General features: G+C 38.2%; 2 protein-coding genes and 1 long non-coding RNA gene across 4 annotated transcripts; 2 read left to right on the top strand and 1 right to left on the bottom strand.

Moving 5' to 3' along the window:
- Positions 1-471: 471 nt before the first annotated feature.
- LOC119909770 lies at positions 472-3,791 on the bottom strand. The gene is made up of 2 exons (XR_005445538.1): positions 2,613-3,791; positions 472-820 (listed from the first exon to the last, which is right to left on the bottom strand). It is a non-coding gene; the product is annotated as an uncharacterized LOC119909770 (long non-coding RNA).
- Positions 2,078-9,352, top strand: LOC119909768 (histone-lysine N-methyltransferase SETDB1-B-like). Its single transcript, XM_038727991.1, has 8 exons — positions 2,078-2,478; positions 3,800-3,898; positions 5,010-5,360; positions 5,464-5,637; positions 6,220-6,421; positions 6,533-6,606; positions 7,843-8,033; positions 8,127-9,352. The coding sequence occupies exons 2-8, from the start codon at positions 3,805-3,807 to the stop codon at positions 8,232-8,234; spliced, it is 1,194 nt and encodes a 397-aa protein (XP_038583919.1). The 5' UTR covers positions 2,078-2,478; positions 3,800-3,804; the 3' UTR covers positions 8,235-9,352.
- Positions 9,353-13,526: 4,174 nt separating this feature from the next.
- LOC119909765 (histone-lysine N-methyltransferase SETDB1-A-like) lies at positions 13,527-23,391 on the top strand. 2 transcript variants are annotated; one of them, XM_038727986.1, is made up of 10 exons: positions 13,527-13,628; positions 16,655-16,829; positions 17,786-17,889; positions 18,035-18,838; positions 19,511-19,678; positions 20,261-20,471; positions 20,605-20,678; positions 22,480-22,670; positions 22,782-22,892; positions 22,990-23,391. In XM_038727986.1, exons 2-9 carry the CDS (start codon positions 16,660-16,662, stop codon positions 22,872-22,874), a joined length of 1,815 nt encoding a protein of 604 aa, XP_038583914.1. In that variant the 5' UTR covers positions 13,527-13,628; positions 16,655-16,659; the 3' UTR covers positions 22,875-22,892; positions 22,990-23,391. The 2 variants fall into 2 exon arrangements, with proteins under 2 accessions (XP_038583914.1, XP_038583913.1); XM_038727985.1 differs by having other exon boundaries at positions 13,590-13,744.
- Positions 23,392-23,410: the final 19 nt, after the last annotated feature.

Here is a 23,410-nt window from a genome sequence, read left to right as displayed (position 1 = left end):
AACTGCACAGGTTTTAAACATCAAAGTTTGTGTACAGGTGTTGGGGACTACTGCTGCATTATCAGATAAATTGCCTCAAATGATGTCACTTGAGTCAGCGTTGGTTTGGTCTGAAGACTACAGCTTTGAAAAAGAAAAAATATCTGGTCAAAAGATTCTCATCTCTGCTTAAACCTGAGCCGCTTTGGTCAAATTGAATTGTGGGTAATGTTGGTGCCAAGTTTTGAGGAGGAAGAAGAATGTGTGGAATAAAAAAGCAAAGATTTAGTGCAATGTTAAATCTATGGAGGAATTTGTTAATGAATGCCAATATCTTGTTTTTTGAGGGTTTTCGGGGGGGCAGGGTTTTTTTTGTTTGTTTTTTGACAGTGAAATTACAGACAGCAAAGGAGTAAAGAGAGAGAGGTATGAAATGCAACAAAAGGGCATTGCAGTAACATGGTATGCATCTTGAACACTAGGCCACCAGGATGTTGTGATGTAACCTCTTTACTCTTTGTCTGCCTTTCTGATTTATTTAGTATTTCTGGCATCAAGTCATCACCATTATCTCAACAGCACATGTACACACAGCTGTCCCATTCCTAAAGTGGTGCTGACAAGGAGAGGAATCAGACGGATCAGAAGTCGTCATCGCCCACATGGACCAGGCTTCTCACCCTGCGAGGCAGTTTGAGGTGGATGTGGACCTGGGGTTTGCTCTCTTCTTCCTCTTCCTCCTGTGTTTCTTCCTGCTGGTGACGGTGGTGCGCTGTGCCCAGACGGTAGTGGATCCGTACGGCGCCATCTCCACCTCCACCTACCAGGAGGAGCAGATCACCTGAGAGAGAGGAGGGTGAAATCATTAACAGGTTTCTGCAGGACTCAAAGATACACTGTCACTGCTGTATAAAAAGGCTACATACTTTTAGACGGTGCAATTTTCGAGTCAGGCCACTTCTGGACAAAAACAAATTCACCATTACACTCTCATGGAAGTCAGAAAACATGCATGAGGTTGTATTTGAGTGTTTCTGACTTAAATGCTTTCAAAAATCCATTTGGATGGATTACTGAATGGATTTTGTGATTGAGTTAGAGCATCTATAACTAGGGGCCTATCGTCTCATGATCATCATCTGTCTACGCAGCAGCAGCTACTACAAGGGCTGGGCGATATGGCCAAAAATGATAATAAAAAAAAAAAAAATAGTCATGTCAGTTCAAATAGATAATTATCATGATAAATGTCAAATCATTATTTCTTTTGAGTTTAAAGGCTGATTTTTGAGTGAAAGCTGAAGAAATGATTAATTGTGGTTTTAAACTTTTCTTTATGGTCAGAATAAACACTTGATGCCAAACAGTGGATAACTTCATAAATTCATAACATTTATGATAAAAATCCTTTCTCAACAAATATGCATGTGTAAATGAAAGTTATATTGTTATTGAGGAAAATTACATGCTGATAATTATCATTCATGTTTTATTGCCCAGCCCTAGCTGCTACAAAGAGACATGAACCATCCTCCTCACTACTAAATTGATCTGTGAAGCTATCCTGCAAGGCTTTGGGAAATCCATCCATCCATCGTCAACCGCTTATCCTGCGTACAGGGTCGCGGGGGGCTGGAGCCAATCCCAGCTGACATCAGGCGAAAGGCAGGAGCCACCCATAGACAAACAACCACTCAGAGACATGCAAACTCCATACAGAAAGGCCGGGGCAACCGGGGTTTGAACCCACGACCTTCTTGCTGTGAGGCGACAGTGCTAACCACTGCCGCCTGCTTTGGGAAATCCTTCAGATACAATTTGAGAGAGGAAATATTGGGACTGCAGCGCTCAGACAAAGAACTCAAGTCTTCTTTTGGAAGACTGGATTGAACAATTAACAAATGACATTGCTTTTATTTTTTTGTACAATAAAGTATGTACCATGTGGTGTTGCCTGTGAGTTTGTGAGATATATTTTTTAGTGTCCACTAACAATCAGAAAATTAAGTGTTTTGGTTTATAATCCCGATTCACACTCCACACCAGTTGGTGGCGGTAATGCTCCGTTTGTTTGTTGGCCGTCCGCCAATACAACAAGTAGAAGAAGAAACAGGGCGAAAAAAAGCAACATGAACAGGCGTCTAAAATGGAGGGAGCTGTGCTAATTGTATTTGTTCCTTAGTGAGCTAATATAGCAAGTATTTTCCCATAATTTTCATACAGTCGTGATACAGAATCAAGAACACGGTTTAAGTGTGTGCTTAAACCTGTCGTGTTATCCGTGCTAGCTAGCCGGCTCCTACTCTGTATCCTGTTGTCTTTACACAGTCTAGGCTAAGTTAGTGGTGCTAACCTGATAACGTTAGCTAGCTTCAGGTAACGTTAACGTTATTGGCTAACTTCAGCTTTAACTTAAGTGTCACACTAAATAATTACTTGCATTGCAGTGTGATCAAACTTTTGTGTTTTCTGAAACAAGAAATCGGGACACAACAACCGGTAAGCTACGAGTTTTGGTTACGTTACGCTGATGTTATGCTTCGTCTTATCTGTAGAAAGACTAACTTAACTTGCGTGTTCAATTAAGTTACTAAACTTTCTTATGTTATCAGTGTACTAGCGTAATTTCTGACCTTTAAGTAACGTTCATAAAGAGAAGTCAAAACACGGCACAGCTCCTGTAGTCGTCGCATTTGACAATGTCAGCTGAACGCCTATAAAAACAATGCCCACGTCCTCATTATGACAATTACAGATTGAACTGAAGATTTATCTGCAGTTGTCTTTGCAGTTAACACACAACTGTTATAAGAAGTTACGGTTACTCCCAAAAAAGCATATTTGATATTTGCAGTTAAAGCTTTTTTAATATTTAAACTTAAATTTTAATTATCATAAAAAATAAAAATATTATAATAAAAAATATTATATTACTTATTATACTTATTATATATTTAGTACTTATTATAAAATATCAACAGGAGCAAGTAGAAGTGTCAGTAAATAGCACGCAATGCATGGTAATTGTTATTCTAAAGTAAGTCTACAGTCATAATTTTTTATAAATACCACAAACTTAGATTTTAGTGGTACTAAAGGCACAGTGCCTTTTCCAAGACTGATGACAGCAAGACTCATACAGAAACAAACAAAAGCACATCATGGCACAAATTAAACAGATTTATGACAATATCAGAAGATTTAGTGAACATGCCGATTTAATGGTCAGCCTCCAGTCAGGGCTGGGCAATAAAACAATAATGATGATCGCAATATGTTTTTCCTCAATAACAATATAATAAATGTTCAATATATGTCAATAAATATTTGGTTTAATTCATTTAATTATCAAATTAGCACTTAATTGTTCTATTAAAATCTTTATTTTGTTTACAAGAAGAGGCCTAAAGAAAGATTAACTAATCATATTTGTTGGAAAAGATTTTATCGTAATAGTTATGAATGTTCTACCTCAGACTTGTGAAGTTATCCACTGTTTGGCATCAAGTGTTGTCACATTCTGACCATAAAGATAAGTTTAACCACATAAGTAACCATCTGATTTCTTCAATATTTACTTTAGCAAAAATCTGCCTTTAAATGGGAAATAAATAATGATTTGACATATATGGTGATAATTATCGATATCGAATGATCTGAAATGTTTTTATTGTGATAACATTTCTGGACTTATTGCCCAGTCCTACCTCTAGTGTGCAATCTGAGGTCCTTACACCTGGCACCACCTCGTGCACTCGCATGTTAAGAGGTATATTCTGGAGTTGAAACTCTTATTTTAAGTCACACATTTGTTTTGCAGTGGTTATGGAGGTTGATCCGATGTCGGCGCTCCAGGAGCCTGTGGAGTGGCAAGAAGTCAAAATAAAGACAGAATCTGATGATGAAGAAGATGGTTATGGTAAGCACATTATTTTGTTAATTAAGTTCAACCTTATTATCCAAAAAGAACACAAATAAGTAAGATAATATATAAATGCACCTTTCCATAATAAATAAATAAAGCTGTTAATAATAGGTAAGCTAAAAATATCTAAAACCTGCTGTCATCTAAGTCATCACCTGTAGTTGCAGTACAATAATATGAGGCCAAATTACGTTATTGTAATACCTTTTTAAAAACCTGCATCATGCCTTCACAGAGGGATTTGCTTATTGAGTAAAGAAATGGAGGTGGGTGGTGCCATCTACTAACTCTAATGCGTCTTCCTGATGGCAGCAAATTATTATCAGAAAATGGTACATGTGAAGGATCATCTAAGATTTTGTTAGTATGTTTGACGACATCACTCTCAAACATAGACTAGAGTGACTGCTGTAGATCCTTCATGCCCATCACTTTCATGGCAGTTTTTGTCATGTTATGAGTATTGATTTAGAACGTACAGTAAGGCAGCCAAACCAGGCGCCATGCCATATTTTACGATGCTTTCCATCACAACCATACAAATGAATACTCCTAAGGAAGTTAAGTCTTTGGGCTATTTTGACACACAAGTAATCAACCTGGATGCTCCAGCTCAATTTGTCATCCACCATGATACCCAGATATTTATAGGAGGACACGTGTTCAATAACACTATTAATCAAGATCACAGGGTCATGAACACACACACTCCTGGGGTCAAAAATCGTCTCCTTAGTTTTGTTAATATTAAGTTGAGATAGAGGCTGTCACACCAGCTTTTAAAGGTGGCGATCTCCCTGTGGTACACAGAGGGGCAATCACTGGCATGCAGCAGACCTAATAAAATGGTGTCAGCTTAAAACTTTATGACATGACAGTTAGGCTGTGTGCTCCTACATTCGTTAGTGTACAGTGTAAATAGAAATGGGGAACTAACAGTCAGTCCAAAGTATGGTACTAACAAGCTGAGAAACTGGAATCCGCAAATATTGGGCCTTTTTACTTGAAAAATCACTCAAAACAATGAATCAGTTATCAAAATAGTTGATTATTTTTTGTTTTTTTGCAAGCCACAACTTCACCAATGTTTTTTATTTATTTTCAGGAAATATGTCTCATTACCCGTATGAGTCTGTTCCCTCCACAAGTGAAACTCTCATCAAGAGAACAAAATTGCAGAACGATTCTGACTCCCTCACTGTAATAAAACATGCAGTGGTGGTCTTGACCAGACTGCCTGAATATAAGATCAGTGCTCTGCGACCACCAACGCCTCAGCAGTTCTACAGTGAAGATGACTCCCTCAGCAGCTCTGATTCTGATATGCAGTGGGAACCGGGGGAGGGTTCTAGTGATTCTGACTTCTCACTCTCAAACAATAAACAGAAAAGTGGAAAAACCAAGAATGACACAAAGGCACATGCACCACAAACCAGTGGTAGAAACAACAACAATGGTAATGCCACAAACATATTTATTTTCCTGAAAACTCCAGTCATTCATATTTTGCAGTCCCTCAAGCTCAAGTTCTAAAATACACGTTTTGTGTTTTTCCACAGTGGTAGAACCAGGCCCTGTAATAATATCAGCAGCTTTTGCACATTGCTCTCAAGAAACCACAAAGGTCCGTCCTAACTTGCCAGAAGAAGAGGTCAACATGGGCATGATGGTCCTGGCCAGGAAGAGGTCCATGAGATGGCAACGGGGGAAAATAGTAGATATTGTAACAAGGGGTAAAACAAAATGTCTGGCTTGTCCTCCTGTTTCAACTGGTTTTAGTAATTTCACTAAAGGTAACAGATGTTCAACATTATCAGCTCAGTGTCAGTTGCCATTGTCTCTAGTAGCCTAACGAAGAAGAAACAACACAGTGCAACATAGGAACATAGAAATTGCAGAGCTACGCAGAAACAAACGCACAAGTATAAATTCTCAGGACAGCGTGGCTATGTGCGTAAACTTGATGCAGAAGTATAAATTGGCCTTAATGCGGCAAAAGGTTAATGTATTGGTTGTACTTTGTACAAAGAATATAGAGGTTTTTGAAAACTCTGATGTATAATTACTAGGTCTAAAATGATAAGTAAATTAATTGATTATTTGATTGACAGACATTTTATTTTTTTTATAATGAATTAATTATTGTAGTTCTTTACCAAGCACGAATGCCAAACATTTGCTGGCTCCAGCTCCTGAAATGTGAGGATTTACTGCTTATCTTAGTTTTTCTATGCTTTTGAAATTTTGAAATCTTTGCATTTGTTTCACGATGAGTATTTTACCAATCTCTCTCATTGCCATTTTGGTATTTGCAGAAGATGGACGGTTGAAGTACAAAGTCAGTTTTGAAGAAAAGGGGAGGAGTCTAGTATCTGGCCACCACATCGCCTTTGACAGCACACCGAAGCTGGAGCAGCTGTATGTCGGGGCTCGTGTGGTGGTCAAGTGTCAGGATACCAGTTCCCGGTTTTGGCCTGCTATTTTGGCAGAGCTCCCCAGCCGAAAGAACCGCTTAAGGTGTGTGTTTATCCCTACAACCACCAAGAAACTAATACCTCACAATTTCCTACAGAAAAAAATACTGTAGTAAAGGTTTGATTTGATGTAAGACATATTTTAATTTTCCAGGTTCTTGGTCTTTCTGGATGATCACATACCAACTTATGTTGGTTTACCTGCACTTCACCTGGTGTGCAGACCACGTAAGTTTGGCTGTTTTCACATTTCTTCACTCCTAGGGCTGGGTATACCTCAATACCTTTAAGTTAATTGATCGAAATTCCTTTTGTTATGTGCCTGCAGGCTCTTGTAAGCCTAGCCCATGCGTGATTTTAACAGCCTCTCACCCTCTGCTGCTGTCTCAGGCATGTTTGTCACTGTTCCAAGTTTATCACCACAAGCTTGGCTTTGCGTTTGTTTCATCTTCTGATAACACTACTTTTCAATTTACTCAATCACTTGTCAACGATCGATCACTGTATTCCATTATATCAATTCAACACTTGTGGCGCAACAGCACGTCAGCTGATTTTCCTCACAGAGCCTCCGGCTGCTTTATATCAGATGTAATCCGTGTCATCAGCTGGATTTGTAGGTTCTCTTTCTTCGCTTTAGTTCAGTGACTTGTTTAAGGCGACTCCTTACTCGTTTTCTGCTTCTTATTGTCGTCTATTTGGAGGTTTGCGACTCACTACTATTTGTAAAAGCACTCGTGGAGATCTTTCAATTCAGTTCTGCAAGATTTATTAATCCAAAGTTAACAAAATGTATTCTCCATTGTTTACTTTCAACAAATGAAAAACTTAAATTTCTTTTTCACAATTCACAGTGGTCACTAAACTATTTCACCCCTCCTCTCTTATTCAGATACAAAAAACTCCTAAGCTGTCGCGCTTTCTCTGATACTATGTGTATGGATGACCTAATTAGGATGTGGCGCGATCTGATACAATTTTACAATATTTTTATTTAACAGTTATTTCAAACAATAAAAATGAAAAGAAAATAGATTACATTGCTTGTCCAATCTCAACAATACCCAGATACCCAGCCCTATTCACACCAAAAGCAGAGCAGCCTATTTAGTTACTGTAAATTCTCAAATCATGTCCAGGGCCTTTAGTTAGCTCTACCTCAGAGAGAAAGATTAGTTTATGAGGTGTATGTTACTTATATAAAGTGGCTTTATTTACAGTCCTGCTTTCGTGTTTTTAAAAAAACATTTTTTATTAAAAATTGTGTTGATCACGAGACGAGACTTGTGCAAACTATACCAATACACTTATACTATTTGTTGATCATGTTGATCCAAAGCGACAGTGCAGCAAGTGCATACAGGTAGAATCACAGCTTCACAATACTTGCATGTGTCGGGATGCACAGTTTGCACATTTTACTGCCGAACATTTTAGACAAGTGGCTTTTTTTTTTTTTTACAGTGGAAAACGTTTTGGACGAGATTCCAGACAGCCCTCACAAGACTTTCATGAATCAGTACCTGAAGGACTGGCCGTTCCCACATTTAACCCAGTACAGGGTTGGACAGACCCTTAATGCAGAATTAAATGGAGTCCAGCAGAGGTGTGAGGTGCAGGTGGTTGACAGCAGCTTGATACAGGTTGTTTTTCAGGTCAGTATCACTTAATAATGCTGTTGTTTAAAGTATTGATGCTATGTTTGTTTAGATTTCTGTGGTATAATAGTTTTTTTATGTCACACGCAGGATAACCAACAGAAGGAGTGGATCCATCGAGGCTCCATACGACTGGAACACATGGCTAGATTTTTGGAAAAGAAAGAAGCGGAACAGCATGATGATGATTCTGATTAAAGCCCACAGACACAGGTGAATTATAATGTTGACTCTGGAATACAGAAAAAAAGAGTTCGGTAATTTCCCTCATGATCACCCCGAAGTGATGTCATTGGAATTTTTTAGGGAAACATGAACTGAACCGTTTCAGCCCAAAATACGGTATGCAGTTAATAGATGAGTGCACATGAATGACTGAAGCCTGACATTTTTTCCAATCTTATGGTCTTTTTTTTTTTTTTTTAACTTTATTGTACAAATGTGCAGATATATTTAGTTATAGTTTTCAAATTAATGTGTGCATCATTTATGCATTGAAAACATACTGAACAATGTAAATTTTCGACTAAATGTGAATTTCTTTAAAACAACTTTCGGCATCATATTCAGAGTTCAATTTCAATAAAGCAAGCTGCTGTGGGATGCCCCAGTAGCTCAGCTTGGGTCAAGGCTTAGTCCTTACTGCAGTGGGCTAGGTTCAAGTCCAGCCGGGGCCCTTTGATGCCTTTCTCTCTCTACTATTGCTATGAAAAAAGAAAACATGTCAAGTCACTTTTATTTATATAGTCCAGTGTCACAGATCAGTTTGGCTCATGGGGCTTTACAATCTGCACCTAGACCCTCAATTCGGATGAGGAAAAACTCCTCCAAACCCCTTTTAAATAAGGAAAATGGAAGAAACCTCAGGAAGAGCAACAGAGGAGGGATCCCCCTCTCAGGACAGACAGACATGCAATAGATGTCGTGTGTACAGAATTGAAAGTCATAGTAAAAGATGAGTGAATAGGATGGATCCAGAAGGACAACTGAGTGTTAATGTGATCTGAGACAGAACCAAAACAGCAGAGGGTCAGCGAAATGGTCGCTGTCAAAAAGTTTGCAGTATCTTAGTTGAATTGTTGTCTGCAGGACAAACATGGACTACAAGTACTGATATTAATAGATTCATTAAGACTGTGGCTGACCAGCCGGATATAAAGTGGTAATAAGTTGAGGGCTGAAGTCTGGAACAAAAAGTACTAAATGAAAGCAAAAAGAATAATTTTCAGATTCAATTTAAAGGCCTCAGAGTCAGACTGTCAGAGAGACACTGTAAATGTTTTTTGTTCATGCCTATTATCTTTTCAATTGTATGATTTTTATATTAATATGTCCTGTTTGTTTTGAGTCATGTTTAGATCTGGGAACAAATGGTTTAGTGCAAAGTTAGTGATTCTTTTTTCACATGAGCTTTAGGGTCACCAGCTTTCTTATTCTTTCGAGTTTTGCCCATCTTTCTGATAATCAGCATTTTCAATAAGGTGTTCATTTATTTCATTGCTTTGTATAGTATTCTGTGTTCTTTTGTTTCATTTTGTAAGTAATAAAATTAAAAAAGAAAACTGATTTCTCAACTTTGTTCAACGTGGCTTTTTTTCCTCTCTGTGCTTGACATGTCCAACGCTTTACCGAATATAACATTACTGTTAAATAAACGCATCTAGAAGACACAGATGTAGCTGAGAGAACACTACTGCTCCAACCTAGTTAAAATGGTGTGTACTATTTTACCAATAAGGTGGTGTCAGTCAGAGCCTCTATTACCCCCACGGCCTCTTACTCAGAGGTCCCTCACCACCAGAGTTTTAACTAGTTTTATCCCATCAACTTGTCTGAGCTTTTCACAAATGCGAGTGTCCTCCAGCCCACTTGATGTAATACCTACAAAGTTTTTATTGAAAGTAATGGATTCTGTTGGGCCCCATTTGATCTCTGTTTTTAACAGCTCCCTATCTACTGGTTGTGTCCCTGATTATTTTAAAACGGCTTGAGTGAACCCGCTTTTAAAGAAATCTGGTTTAGATCCCTCCCTCCCACAAAATTTTAGACCCATTTCAAAACTGCCTTTTATTGCAAAGATTCTAGAAAGAATTGTGTCCAAACAGCTGCTCACTGTACTGGACAATAACAAAATATTTGAAAAGTTTCAATCTGGTTTCAGGAAGTACCACAGCACTGAGACTGCCCTGATTAAAGTCACCAATGACCTTTTAATGTCTGCTGATGAAGGTATGTGCTCAGTCCTTGTACTCCTGGACCTTGTGCTGCTTTTGACACCATTGATCACAACATCATGTTAGACAGACTGAGGCACTGGGTGGGGATCTCTGGTACTGCTCTAGAATGGTTTTCATCCTACCTGTCAAATAGGATGTTTTGCGTGTCTGTAAACAACTATGTCTCTTTGTTCTGTCCAGTTAAATATGGTGTGCCTCAGGGGTCGGTCTTAGGACCCATTTTGTTTTCCTAGTATCTGCTTCCCCTTGGACATATTGTCCATAAACATGGTACTTCTTTTCATATTTATGCTGATGACACACAAATGTACTTGCCCGTCAGATCCACAGATCCTGGAATGCTGAGTTTACTTACCGACTGCCTTTGTGAAGTTAAAAAATGGATAATTTCTCCAGCTGAACTCACAAAACAGAAATCCTGGTCATCGGGTCCCAGCAGATGGCAAATACTGCCATCTGCTGGTTCCGTAGTAAATCACATTAAGCCTGTTGCAAAGAACCTTGATAGTAATTTAAATTTCGAGCAGCACACCACAAAGCTTGTTCAATCATATTTTTATCAACTTAGAAATATAGCAAAAATTCGATCTATGTTAACTTTTAAGGACACTGGGACCATTTTACATGCCTTCATCTCATCACGCCTGGATTATTGCAACAGCCTTTTCACTTGTTTAACCCAAAAATCTATTGATCGACTCCAGACTGTCCAGAACTCAGCTGCCAGGCTTTTAACCAGAACAAAGAAATATGACCACATCACCCCTATCTTAGCTTCATTACACTGGCTCCCAGTATGTTTTAGAATTGACTTTAAAATTCTATTGATCACTTTTAAAGCTCTTCATGGCCTCTCGTCTTGTTATATTTCTGACCTTTTAGTCCCATACACACCAGCACGTACCTTGAGATCCTCGGGCAGAGGGCTGCTGTCTGTTCCAGAGTCTTGACTAAAGGGGACAGAGCGTTTGCTGTCAGGGCCCCGAGGCTCTGGAACAGCCTGCCCGAGGAAATCGGGTCGGCTGAGTCAGTGAACTCTTTTAAGTCCCTTCTTAAAACATACTTTTATAGGAGAGCCTTTCCCGATCTTATTTGACTTTATTTTATCCCCTTTATTTTATTCTATTTTACTTATCTTATATTTATCTTAAACATGTATTTTGGACTTTTCAATGTTTTCTTGCTTTTATCTTGTTTTGTTTTTGTATTATTGTCTCTTGGGTATTATTGTCTTTACACTTGTTAAAGCACTTTGTAACTTGTTTTTGAAAAGTGCTCTACAAATAAAGATTATTATTATTATTACTAACTTTGTAGAATACTCCACCATGCATGGCAGAAGAGGTGTAATAATACACTAGTGTACTATTACGCTACACTATAGGAATGTATAATGACCATACATACCATCCATCCATCGTCAACCGCTTATCCTGCGTACAGGGTCGCGGGGAGGCTGGAGCCTATCCCAGCTGACATTGGGCGCAAGGCGGGGTAGACCCTGGACAGGTCGCCAGTCCATCGCAGACCATACATACCAAGGTGAGCAATTAACTATCAGAGTAGTAAAGTGATTGGCTTTGGAGTGTAAAAAGATCAGCTTGTTGAAATGATAGTAAACTGAATGAGACACAAGAACAATTTTAATATTATCATTTTATTTAGATTTAACAAACCAAGGGTGGATAAAGGAGGAATCATTAAATGACACTTATATAAAAAAACATTTATAAGCAATATACTTGATTTGTTTATGAAGAGCTCTTGAAATTAAGTCATTGAGGTTACCTTTCACATTTTGGGAACCCCTTGTACAGATTGATTGACAGTTAAAATATTTGTCAGATATTTTAAATTATTGTGAATTGAGGGGATAGTCATGTAGCCCCTAAAATCTATGCAATTTGTTAGTTTAGGGACTTTGGACAATGTTTAAGGGATTTTTCACCTTTTCTAATAAACAAATAAAAAGGATCCCTGGGTTACTTATATAAAGGTATATGTTTTCTAGGTATACAGCCATTTTATTAAGCACACCTAGCTATAAACCAGTGCACACCACTGCACATTGCAGTAAAACCCATGGCATCTTCATGAAGGTTATAATCAGTTTTTATTTAGACTGTTTTAAAGAGGTGGGATTAGTGGTGGAAAGTATCAAAATACATTTACTCAAATACTGTATTGAAACTGTTAACTTTTCTATTTCTACTCCACAACATTTTAGAGGAAAACATTGTACTTTTTACCCCACAACAGCTATTGGAGTCTCAGAGATTCTCTGGAGATGATCAGAGGTCAAAGCAATATAGTTTTTTAGAGATAAACCCAAGCCAGCACTGGAACCAAACTGAAAACAAAGTGCCTTATATACTGCAGCCTTGATTCTCCTCCCTTCTATTTTTTTTCTATTTTTCTAAAATGAACCCACCATTTCCCCAGAAACACTATTTTCATATTTTCAGCACATCATACTATTGGCTTGTTTTATTGGATTAAGAAAGTCCCTACTCTATAAGTCTGGATATGTTCAATTTTTTAAAAACATAACACACATTTCAACCAAGGCTGGTTATGTATGACAACAGAGTTTCTCTAATCATGCAAACTTAACATAAGATGTGGATATTATTGATATACTGGGTATACATGGGTTAACCTTAAATATATTTTTAATACAGAGTACATTTAATGAAGGCTTACAATAACAATAAAGTAGTTAAAATCCACTTCAGCCAGCTAAAATAGCCAATATGATCAAGTAATATAAGAATAAAGTATAATAACACAATTATTTTACTTTGTGCACATGTTGCCAATCACCTACTTCTGCATTTTTAATGCAGGATATTTACTTGTGGTGGAGCACTCTTATCTCTACATTGTGGGATTTCTATATTACTTGAGTAAAAGAGGTGAATACTACATTTCTTGTGTTGATTTAACTTCGTGGTTAGTGTGTAACTGTATTGCCTGCATTAGTTTTAGTGTCTAGTGTCAAATAGGTTGAGATCCCAGCGCTCTAAAACAACAAACAATGGCTCACTAAAGCCGTGGAACTGCAAGGTGACTTTAGCATTTGGTTACCATAATAATTATACTCATTTGTGTTACTAGTAAACTGGCCACTACTGAGAGTATACTTATTAAAATTTTGGTGTTATATATTAATATTTAATTATTCATTTGTAACTTTTGGATAAAGTGAGTAAAAAATGTGCTTTATATGGACACAGGGGGCAGTAATGTGCTTCTTGCGGCTTGGCGAGGCGCAGCAGAATCAGGCGAAGAAGACACTCAAGAAACACGCCTGGATAAGCTACACAACAAAGGGAAGACTTATGCTTTATTTAAGGTATTTGTACTGCTTAACTTTAACGAGAGAAAATACTTCACAGATGAAGACTAACCGATGAGTGTTCCTAAAGTATCTCGGATATTTCACCCCCAGTCCCGATAAACAACAGCACCGTAAGTTTCCGTCCTGGACTGTCAGGCAGTGACTGAAGCAGAGCTGCTAACAAACATAAGTCATTTTCTGGGTTCGGGTGGATAGTACCGGTGTAAATGTGTTTGTTACTTACATGCTTCTTGTTTTTTAATCAAAGCTGGGAATGTAGCTAACCTCGGGTGCTGCTCAGTTTCGATAAAAACGAAATTCAAAGGGATCTCCATGTTTGTCGAAAGTCACAGTGGATGCTCGCGAGAAGTAACGGTTAACGTTCTAACGTCAACTAACATTAACGGGTACAGTCACCGGTTTTGGTGGCCTGTCCCCGTCTGGAGATTACCCCGGGAATGTCCCCGTTTTTAACTGTGTTGATCATAGACTGTATAAGGTGTTAACACACCTGAAATCAGATTTTACGTGACCAGAAAGACAGAGTCGACAGGTGTCGTGCTGAAAAGTTATCGTCCGCAGAAAATTAGCATTCTGTGTTAGCTGTATCGCCCAGTCTTTTGACGTCTACAGCTGCTTTTATCTGGATCAAACAGAGAATAACGTGCAAATAAACAGCACTTTATGTCCGTGGTATAGCAAAGGTATGTCTTTGTGATATGGTTGTGGCCAAATAAGTGTTTGCAGTTCATAGGCATGACATTTAGCCTAACTTTACGTGATCAAAGGCAACGCCTGTTATTACCGATTACCTAGATGTGGCTTGTCTTTACTTATAAGTGGTGAACTGTAGTCATGAACACAGAAACAAGCTCACTGTGGTTAGATCCTTGAGTGGGAGCATTGACTGCAGACACTGAGACAATGCACGCCTTGTTCAACTGTTTACTGTAAATTATGACTGGTGTTCAAAATCTGCTGATGCTGTGACAGTGCATTCTTCGTTCTGCTATTATCTACTGTTGTTATGACTACATGAGAAAATGTTGATGCTGCTGATATTAAGACTACATGTTTAATTACCAATAGAGACTACATGTTTAATTACTAATTAAGGGTTTGATTGTCAGCTTCCAACCTCTAATTAATACAGCCTGTGCGAACTTTGAGTGAACTTGCTGAAGGATTTTTTGTTGAACAGAAAAGACGACAGATGCTTAATAAAAACACGTCAGATAGTGGATGACAAAAAAGACGACAGACGCTTTACGAAAACACGACAGATAGATGAAAAAAGCAGAAAACAGCCAGCACAACATCAAGATTACTGTAAGAAACCAAGCATTAATGAAGGATACAGCATTACATATGTTATTCTTGTATAAATTTTTTAGGAAATACAACTTTGTGTCAAATTATGCATGTATAACTAAAATACGGTGAGACTGAAGTTGAAATGTAATGGTGAACTTCTTATCCAGTAAAAATCAACAATATAGTAATGAATGACAGTTGGAAAACAGTGTTAATTGGTAAAACAACGCATCTAAGCAGCATGACAGCAGAGGATAAGAAGTTCACCATAAGGAGAGGAGGGGGCAAACCAGCCCAGAGGGGGATATATAAGGCTGTCTGGAGACCACAGGATTGACACCATCCTCCGACCTGCAGGGATATTGTACGGGTTTATCTGTCCTTTATTGGAATAAACTCTTTTGCACCGATCTCTGACCATCTCTTTGAAACTTTTGTATTCTAATTGGTGTCTATTTTTGTTGATAATAAAAACGTTGGTAAAAGTTCAAGCTTTCTTATCTGGCCCAAGTCTTGAATTTTTTTACACGACATTATGTACTAACCAATCTAGTCCTTTTTACCTGTTGAAATACCTTTAAATGGCCAATACAAACCATGTAATGCAGTAATTTACTTGCCAGTAAGGGACTTATTGACTGAAAGGTAGATTCTGCCTCAAAATGACTTGATTTCACTCAGAAGAGCTATATTTGACAGATTATAAAACCGAAATTGTCCCTCTTGCCCCTTTTTTATTTCATATATAATAACATTTATATTTTTTAATGACATACTGACCAACAAACCAAAAATATCCCCAGTTTTCATTTCAGAAATATGGTCACCTTATTTAAAGTCCCCTCAAAAAAAGTGTTTCTCTTGTTGTTGCTTCACTTGTATGTTTGACATTAACAATGCTGAATGATGTTTGTGCAGAGTTTGATAGTAGAGGGCCTTTTCACAGCTGTTGCGCTTAACTTAGTCTAAAAAGTGTTTTTAAGAACATGATTCTGCAAAATCACAACTCATTACCTATTTAGGTAACAAAATACGGGGAATTACTGGTAGTTCAAATTGTGAAGACCACCTCAGTTTTATTAAAGCTGGCTGGTGTATTTAGATTTCTTTAGGTGAAACGATGTCCTGTCTGAAATTTTGAGTGCAAAGAGAGCAGCTGCGCACACGCCCCTTGGATTGGGTTGCCAGGTTGTGGTGACAGAAGGGTAGAAATTGTATTAGTGATGATTATTCATTATAAAGTTAGAGAGACGTGGAAATTACCTGAGTTTCCCAGTAGAAACATGAAAAGGGAAGGGCGCCGGGAAATGGTCCTGAAACATGGGAGATTCCTGGGAAAAACGTGAGTGTTGGCAGGTCAGCTTGCCATTTTGAAGCCAGTCATGGTCCAATGTGCATTTTACGCAAATAATTCCTTTAAAACATGCTCGCGGCATCACTTCTGACCTTAATGTCCTTGAGAAGCATGAATATGCTGTATAATCTTTGTAACTGAGTCTATGATCGCACCATTCACAGCACCACTCCTTATCACTTGTGGAAATGTTACAGTTTGCTAGACCAACACTAAGGTATAATGGCATGTGGCCTTGTCCACTGTGACTCTGCAGGTGTGTGAGCCCTACCTCTCAGGAGTCAAGTCTAAGAACAACACAATTTACTGTTCAGCAACTCCCCTGCTGGACACTTTACCTTCAGCGTATGATTTGAAACCTTGTCCGTTGCAGTGATTATGGAGGAAAATGAGATGGAGATGAGCAAAGAGGAGCTCCGAAAGTGGATCAGAGAGAAGGTAAAGAAGAACACGCTGATTTCCACAGAGGTGCTAGAGAAATGCAATCTGCTGCAATCTCTGCTGGAAAGGAAAGAGAAACAGGCTGCCCACCTCATGACGCTTTTTGAGTGAGTACTATTCTGCCTCTGGTAAAAGCCCTTTGGACAATAATTAACTATTTTATTCTGTCTTGTTACCACTGTGGAAAACCGCTTTTCATTTCTTACAACAGCTCTCTGTTTATTGCCTGCTGTCAGTATAGAGGTGATTTACGTTGTTATCTGATAAGCAAGTGTCATGATGATTTACATAGCTGAGACAACTGAAACCTCATCAAACTTTGAGAGACTAAGTGAGAAGGACAAACAACTTCACACTTCAGAATATGAATTGTAGTCCGGATATGTTTTTTTTACAAGTTTAATTATGTTCTTAAAATTAAAGATCTAATTTCCCCGACTGTTGTAATTTATTCTGCTAATACATTTCTTTTAAGTTTAGCAAACTCACTACATCACTGTTATGCCAAATGTCTTGTTTAACCATTCTTTTATTAAGAAAGGCAACTGTCCTTTCAACTTGGCAACACAAAGGTGATCCAGCGACATGCCAACATGCTCTAAAACGTATTAACAGGGCTTGCATGCTCCCTGACTACAGTACGGCAGGGCTGAAACCTTGTTCTCTGTCTATGTAGTCTGAAAGTTAAGTGCTTATCCCGCATTGCCTCCTAAAATAGAATAAAGTGTCTCCCTGACACCTAAGAGGGAAAGCTAATTCACACCAGTTGGTCTTGTTAAATACAAAATGCCTAAAGGTCAGTGGGCTGCTCACTCTGTCGTGACTCCTTCAAAACGAGATGTATCCAGTGTCCGTATGTAAGCCAACATATTAAAACATTTCTAGCCTGTTTGTGTAAAAGAAGTCTCAAATTATGTATTAAAAAAGAATATATTTGTATCAACTGTATTTATTTAAAAATGAAGAGTATACTGGTCCCTTCTCTCTACGTAAAGTACAGTTGTCTTCCCCAAGTGTTTCTTTATGTTCTTTGCTTCATTCATTTTGTCTTGATGTCTTTCAGGTCTGTGGCAGCATGTGAAGCGATTGTGAAGAAACAGTACTCTTTTCTGGGGTGGGAGTACAGAGAAACAGATTCTGATGATGACGATAATATAACAGGCTATGGTAAGATGCAAATCATTGAGTTAATGAAACAAATTGTTCTTAGTATGTCTGTGAGCTTTGCTAATTGCTCGTTTGTTTTCAACCAAGTTTGTTTCTGTAAAAGGCACAATTTGATCTGTGCCTTTTTTTTTTTTTTTCTTTGTAGGAAATACACCTCCATCCCCATGTAAGTTTGTTCATGCTCAAGCACTCTGCCCTTCAACTACGAATGGCCCTACTCGTCTGTTACCAAAGCTTCAGGACAGTGAGAACCTCAATAGAGATAATGGCAAAAACGCCTCTGTCCGTCTAAAGAAACTAGTGGTGGTCCTGACCAGACTTTCTACAAGTAAGATCAAGTCTTTAATATGTCCACCAACGCTTCAGAGTGAAAATTCTGATGCGCAGGCAGAACCAGAAGAAACGCCTCAGAATCACTGCAGTGAAGAAGAACCCTCAAACAATGCGGATTCTGATATGCAGGTGGAACCAGAAGAAGCGCCTCAGGATCACTACAGCAAAGAAGAATCCTCAAACAATGCAGATTCTTATACGCAGTGGGAACCAGAAGAATCGCCTCAGAATCACTGCAGTGAAGAAGAAACCTCAAACAATTCTGATGCACAGTGGGAACCCGAAGATGATTCCAGTGATTCAGATATTTCTTTCTCAAGTCACAATACTGGGTCAAACAAGAGGAGAAAAATAGATCGAAAGAATAATAAACTTGCTAAGAGACATGCATCACCCCAAAGCAGCACAAATAGCAACCCTAAGGGCAACGTAACGAAAACATCAACGCCCCAAACCAACAAAAATACAAACCCTAAGGGCAACGTAACGAAAACATCAACGCCCCAAACCAACAAAAATACAAACCCTAAGGGCAACGTGACGAAAACATCAACACCCCAAGCCAACGCTAAGAACAACGTAACGAAAACATCACCACTGCCAACAAAAACCAATGGTATTGTCCACAAAAAACATTTAACATTTAACACCCCTACCACTCAAAAAAGAATATGTTGCTTGATTTCTGGCCCTAAAAAGTATACTTATCACAGCACAAGAAAGAAAGAAAGATGTTTTTGTGGTTATTTACATGTATTTCAGCTGATGCAAAGCAGCAGTGGAGATCCTCAGCTGTTTTTTTCAGCGTTTCAGAGGGAACTGATATTGTCAAAGCATTGGATTTTTTTTAATTTAAGCTCAGTGATTTTGCTTGATCACCATTGTCTTGTCTGGTAACCAATACTATGCTGCTGACTACTTGACTAACTAACAATAATTTTTTTTTTTAAATTAGATTACAGTATTGTAGAGAATAAGATAAAGGTAAACTTTTTACAATGACCAGACATTTCACTGTTTCATGTGTTGTAACCTAGATTGTGAAACAGTTCCATCTTATTGGCTCACAATTAACTGGATTAATCACACAGACCATGAAAGTTTGTTTTAAAGGTGTCTGGGTTGGTGGATATTTAGACATCACTTATTTAGAGTAACTTCTGTTCTTAACATTTTGAAACAAGTTATAGGTATAGGATTTTTCTCAAATGCCTACAGCCAGAAATTAGTTTTGCTGAAGTTCATCAGTTTTGATATAAACATGTTGTGTTCCTTTTTCTACTGACAGGAGTAACCCCTGTGAGCACCGTATCAGCTCTTTCCCAATCCTCTGATGGAGCCACCAAGGTCACTCCGAACGTGCTGCTACAGGAGATCCGTGTGAATATGAATGTCCTGGCCAGAAAGTCGTCCATGAGCTGGAAACAGGGGAAAGTCATAGAAATAGTAACAAAGGGTAAGAAGAAAAAACAAAACAAAATTTGTTGCGTTGACTGTATAAAAGAAATGGACATAGCCTCCAGGTCTGAAAAGTGAAGCCAATGCGTAAGTCTCTTGAACCTGTATTCTTGGCCATCAAGATTTTGCACAAAGAAGTCTGATAGTACAGACGTCTATGGGAAAAGAAACCTCAGTAAACATTTTCCCAAAGAGTTTACGTGACAGAGCCACGTCCACAATTTAAAAAAAAATTAGTTTGGACATCTATTTACACTGAGCTATTTTGTCCAACAAAAAATCAGCAGAAAATGATTTGAAACTATTAAACATATAAAGTGGAAACACTGTGCTCTTGAGGTTTAATTGTAGGCCTATTATGAACAGTCCTGTTTCAAAGGATTACAGAATGATGTGTTCTGTGTACTTGCACTCATCATGCTTATGACATTCGCCAGCATTTAACAATGTCATAGAGGACGAGAGAGTTGATTGTTTGTTTGTACATTATCACTTATCTTCTTCAGTACCACAACAAAGATAAGGAGTTTGCTCATGAATTCATGCCACCACAAATGTTGTTTGTTTGTTTTTTTTGCAGAAGATGGTAGGGTGAAATATAAGATCAGTTTTGACGAGAAAGGAAAGAGCCTAGTCTCTGGTCACCACATCGCATTTGACTGCTTGCCAAAGGCAGAGCAGCTGTTTGTCGGTGCTCGTATGGTTGTCAAGTGTCCGGGTGACAAGCCCGACAAGCCCAAATTCTGCCCTTGTATCCTGGCAGAGCTCCCCAGCAGGAAAAACCGCATGAGGTTTGTGTTTGTAATGGATCATTTTTTTACGAATGAAATCAGATTAAAAAAGTTTCCTTTTTTTCTTCAGTAAAAAAATTTAGTTGTTTTAGCCAAAGTATGGTTTGATGAAAAACTTGCTTTCATTTTCCAGGTTCCTGGTCTTTGTTGATGATCACAGGCCCTTCTATGTTGGCTTACCTCTACTTCACCTGGTGTGCAGACCGTGTAAGTTTGGGTGTTTTCATTCACACACTAACTGGTTTGAAGATTTGTTACAGAAACAAGGTCTTCTGCTTTGTTACAGTTGCAATAATTAGAAAAATTAGTTCCCATCTCAGAAATTCAGCAACAAGTTTGGTACACAGCTTGTGGTGTGTGTGAAACATTATTAATTAATTTAATTTAATATCAGTGTTATTCTCACATCTATTTTGTAATATGGTATAAGGTTGTAACTGTTAGTTGCTGTCCATATAGTGACCTAGATTATTTTTTTATTAGCGTTAACCCTGATAACAAGTCAGGGAAAGCAATATTTTAGTGGTTTTAAGTTATGTAGCCTACCGGTGAAGCAACATATCTGGCACAAAACCGCGACGCTTCAAACTGTTTCAGCATTCTTGGATAGCAACATCACATACATAACAACCTATCGAAAGCTGTTGTCAGAGTCCTTAAGCCCAAACTGGCAAAAGTGCACGCTGATTGATGGTTAGCTGGATCATGATCAAGACGTTGGAGGGTGAACCCCATGCATCAGCTCATTTTCAGATATAAATGGCACGCTTTCTTAGATTTATAATGAAAGAGTATTTCTATAGTTCTGATTTTAGATGACGGGTTATTATAAAATTGCTATGATCTGATGGTGTAATTATCACAGTTACATTTTCATAATGAGGAGTGAACTTCTTTCTCACTGGGAACTCCTGTCATTCATGGACCCAACATCGTTTGTAGTGTAACATTCTCTGGTAATATCTAACTGTTTAACAGTGATGAAAGTGAGGAAATGGTAGAAACATTGTGGAGCACAATGCAGAACAATGTAACCTCAGTGAAAATGCAGGAACATATGAAATGAGACTCCAGGAATCTTGAGAATTCCCTATACTCCTCATGTAACTGCAATCAGCACTCAGCCAATCATATTAACACTGATCATATTTTCATCTCTGTTCATTTTTGCTTTTATTTTAAAATAAGAGTGCCCTGTAATTCAAGATAACTTCATCTAAAATTAACAAATCATTTCTCAAACTGCTTTCAAAGAACCAAATTAGTTGGATGGATTTTACTAGAATCATTTTAGCCTGATAAACGCATGTCAGCCTTAATTAATCAAGCTACATTTGAAGAACAGGGTCCAGTTCACTTGCAGCAGTTGAACATGTCAAAGGCAGACCCAATAATATAAAGAACACAGGCATTTGTTGCCAGTATGCTAGCTTGCCTCTGATAGAAGTCATAAACTATTGACCAGCATTATCATATAAAGCATAGATTCTAGTCGAGTTGTATGTTTTTGATAAAACTTTGTTGACTAAGTTACAAAATAATTTTATAATTTTCTGACATTTTATGGACCGAACAACTAATTAATTAATCAAGAAAAATAACTGATAATGAAAGGAATCATTAGTTGCAGCCTTACACATGAGCAAAGCACTAGAGGTCTGCTACCAGGCAACACTATTGATAAAAGGAATTAAAAATCACCAGAAATGAAGCCTTTACTTTTATTTGCCCCTGGTGCAAGTCTTCAGCTTAGTTTTTTTGAATTACATACGATCTTTGGCATCTTGCCCATAGCCACCAGTCCCACTTGCACTGTAGAGTACTGAAGTGAATGTGCATTCAATGGTGTCCTATCAGCGACACAAGTGCATACATTTTAAACATGTGACCCTACATGGAATCGGACCACTATATTCTTGCATCTGTTGAACCACTGTTGTCCAAGGTGTACAGGTAGCTGTTGTTATACTGGCATTAAACAGAGCTTGGTTTCTATTTCCTGTGACAGTGGAGGAGCCTTTGGACGATATTCAGGATGACACCCACAAGAATTTCCTCAAGGAGTATATAAGATCCTGGCCTTACCCGCCCCAAACGCAGTACAAGATTGGACAGATAATAAATGCAAAATTGAATGGATCCCAGCAGAGGTGTGAGGTGCTAGCGGTTGACTGCAGCCTGATACAGGTTGCTTTTGAGGTCAGTGTCTGTAAACCACATTGTTCAAACTGTTTCCAACTGGATTCTTGTTTTTTTTTAACCATGTTTTTGATTCTGAGTTAACAGTAGTTTGTGTGTCATCATGTTTAGAAAGATCAACATAAGGAGTGGATCTACCGAGGCTCCTTACGCTTGGAACACATGATTAATATGATGGAGAACCTGGAGATGAAAAAGGATTAGGGTCAGAAGGAGTCAATGGTAAATTAAATTCTTCAACTAATAAAATCATGGAGTTAATGTAGTTATAGCTAATATCTCATTTGTCTCTTCGTTTCACCTGTCTTGTGTACTTCAGATCATAAATGTGTCAAGAGAACTGGATGCTGTGTTCCAAGGTGACGCCCCATGCATTGAGTCAAGGACATAGACTAAAAATCTTTTTCTCAGGCTTCCTAAGGCTTCTGTTTCGGCCTATAGTTTACCCACACCTGACTGAGAACTGTCACAGACAGTCCACCCGCACGTTTTCCTTTGGCCAAGCTGGTTGAGAACATGGATGTTACAGCGGTATCCCAATAGCCAATATGGCTGTTCTTGCAAATTCTGTCTGCATTGCTGTTCCTGGGGGCTGGGACCACATACTGCTCAAGGTTTTAACTTGTTTTAATAGAATCTGAAAACTGTTGTTTTTAAGTGTTTTGTGTTATAAATTTTGCATTCTTAAATAAAACTATTTCTTATTTTCTTTGAGCTTATTTTAACTTGTTAAAAAGCAG

The sequence above is a fragment of the Micropterus salmoides genome, unplaced genomic scaffold (assembly GCF_014851395.1).
Source record: "Micropterus salmoides isolate LMB-PRFRI ecotype aquatic unplaced genomic scaffold, ASM1485139v1 Ms_hic_scaffold_1892, whole genome shotgun sequence".
NCBI classification, from domain to species: Eukaryota; Metazoa; Chordata; class Actinopteri; order Centrarchiformes; family Centrarchidae; genus Micropterus; species Micropterus salmoides.
The sequence above is the reverse complement of the archived record's forward strand: the minus strand, read 5'-3'. Positions and strand labels throughout refer to the sequence as shown.

Bases quoted from the DNA above. Each gene is read 5' to 3' on its own strand.
- LOC119909768 (XM_038727991.1), top strand. From the start codon at position 3,805: ATGGAGGTTGATCCGATGTCGGCGCTCCAGGAGCCTGTGGAGTGGCAA. The intron at 5,361-5,463 runs GTAATGCCACAA...GTTTTTCCACAG, and splicing joins TGGTAGAAACAACAACAATG to TGGTAGAACCAGGCCCTGTA. The intron at 5,638-6,219 runs GTAAAACAAAAT...TGGTATTTGCAG, and splicing joins AGTAGATATTGTAACAAGGG to AAGATGGACGGTTGAAGTAC.
- LOC119909765 (XM_038727986.1), top strand. From the start codon at position 16,660: ATGGAGGAAAATGAGATGGAGATGAGCAAAGAGGAGCTCCGAAAGTGG. The intron at 18,839-19,510 runs GTATTGTCCACA...TTCTACTGACAG, and splicing joins ACTGCCAACAAAAACCAATG to GAGTAACCCCTGTGAGCACC. The intron at 19,679-20,260 runs GTAAGAAGAAAA...TTTTTTTTGCAG, and splicing joins CATAGAAATAGTAACAAAGG to AAGATGGTAGGGTGAAATAT.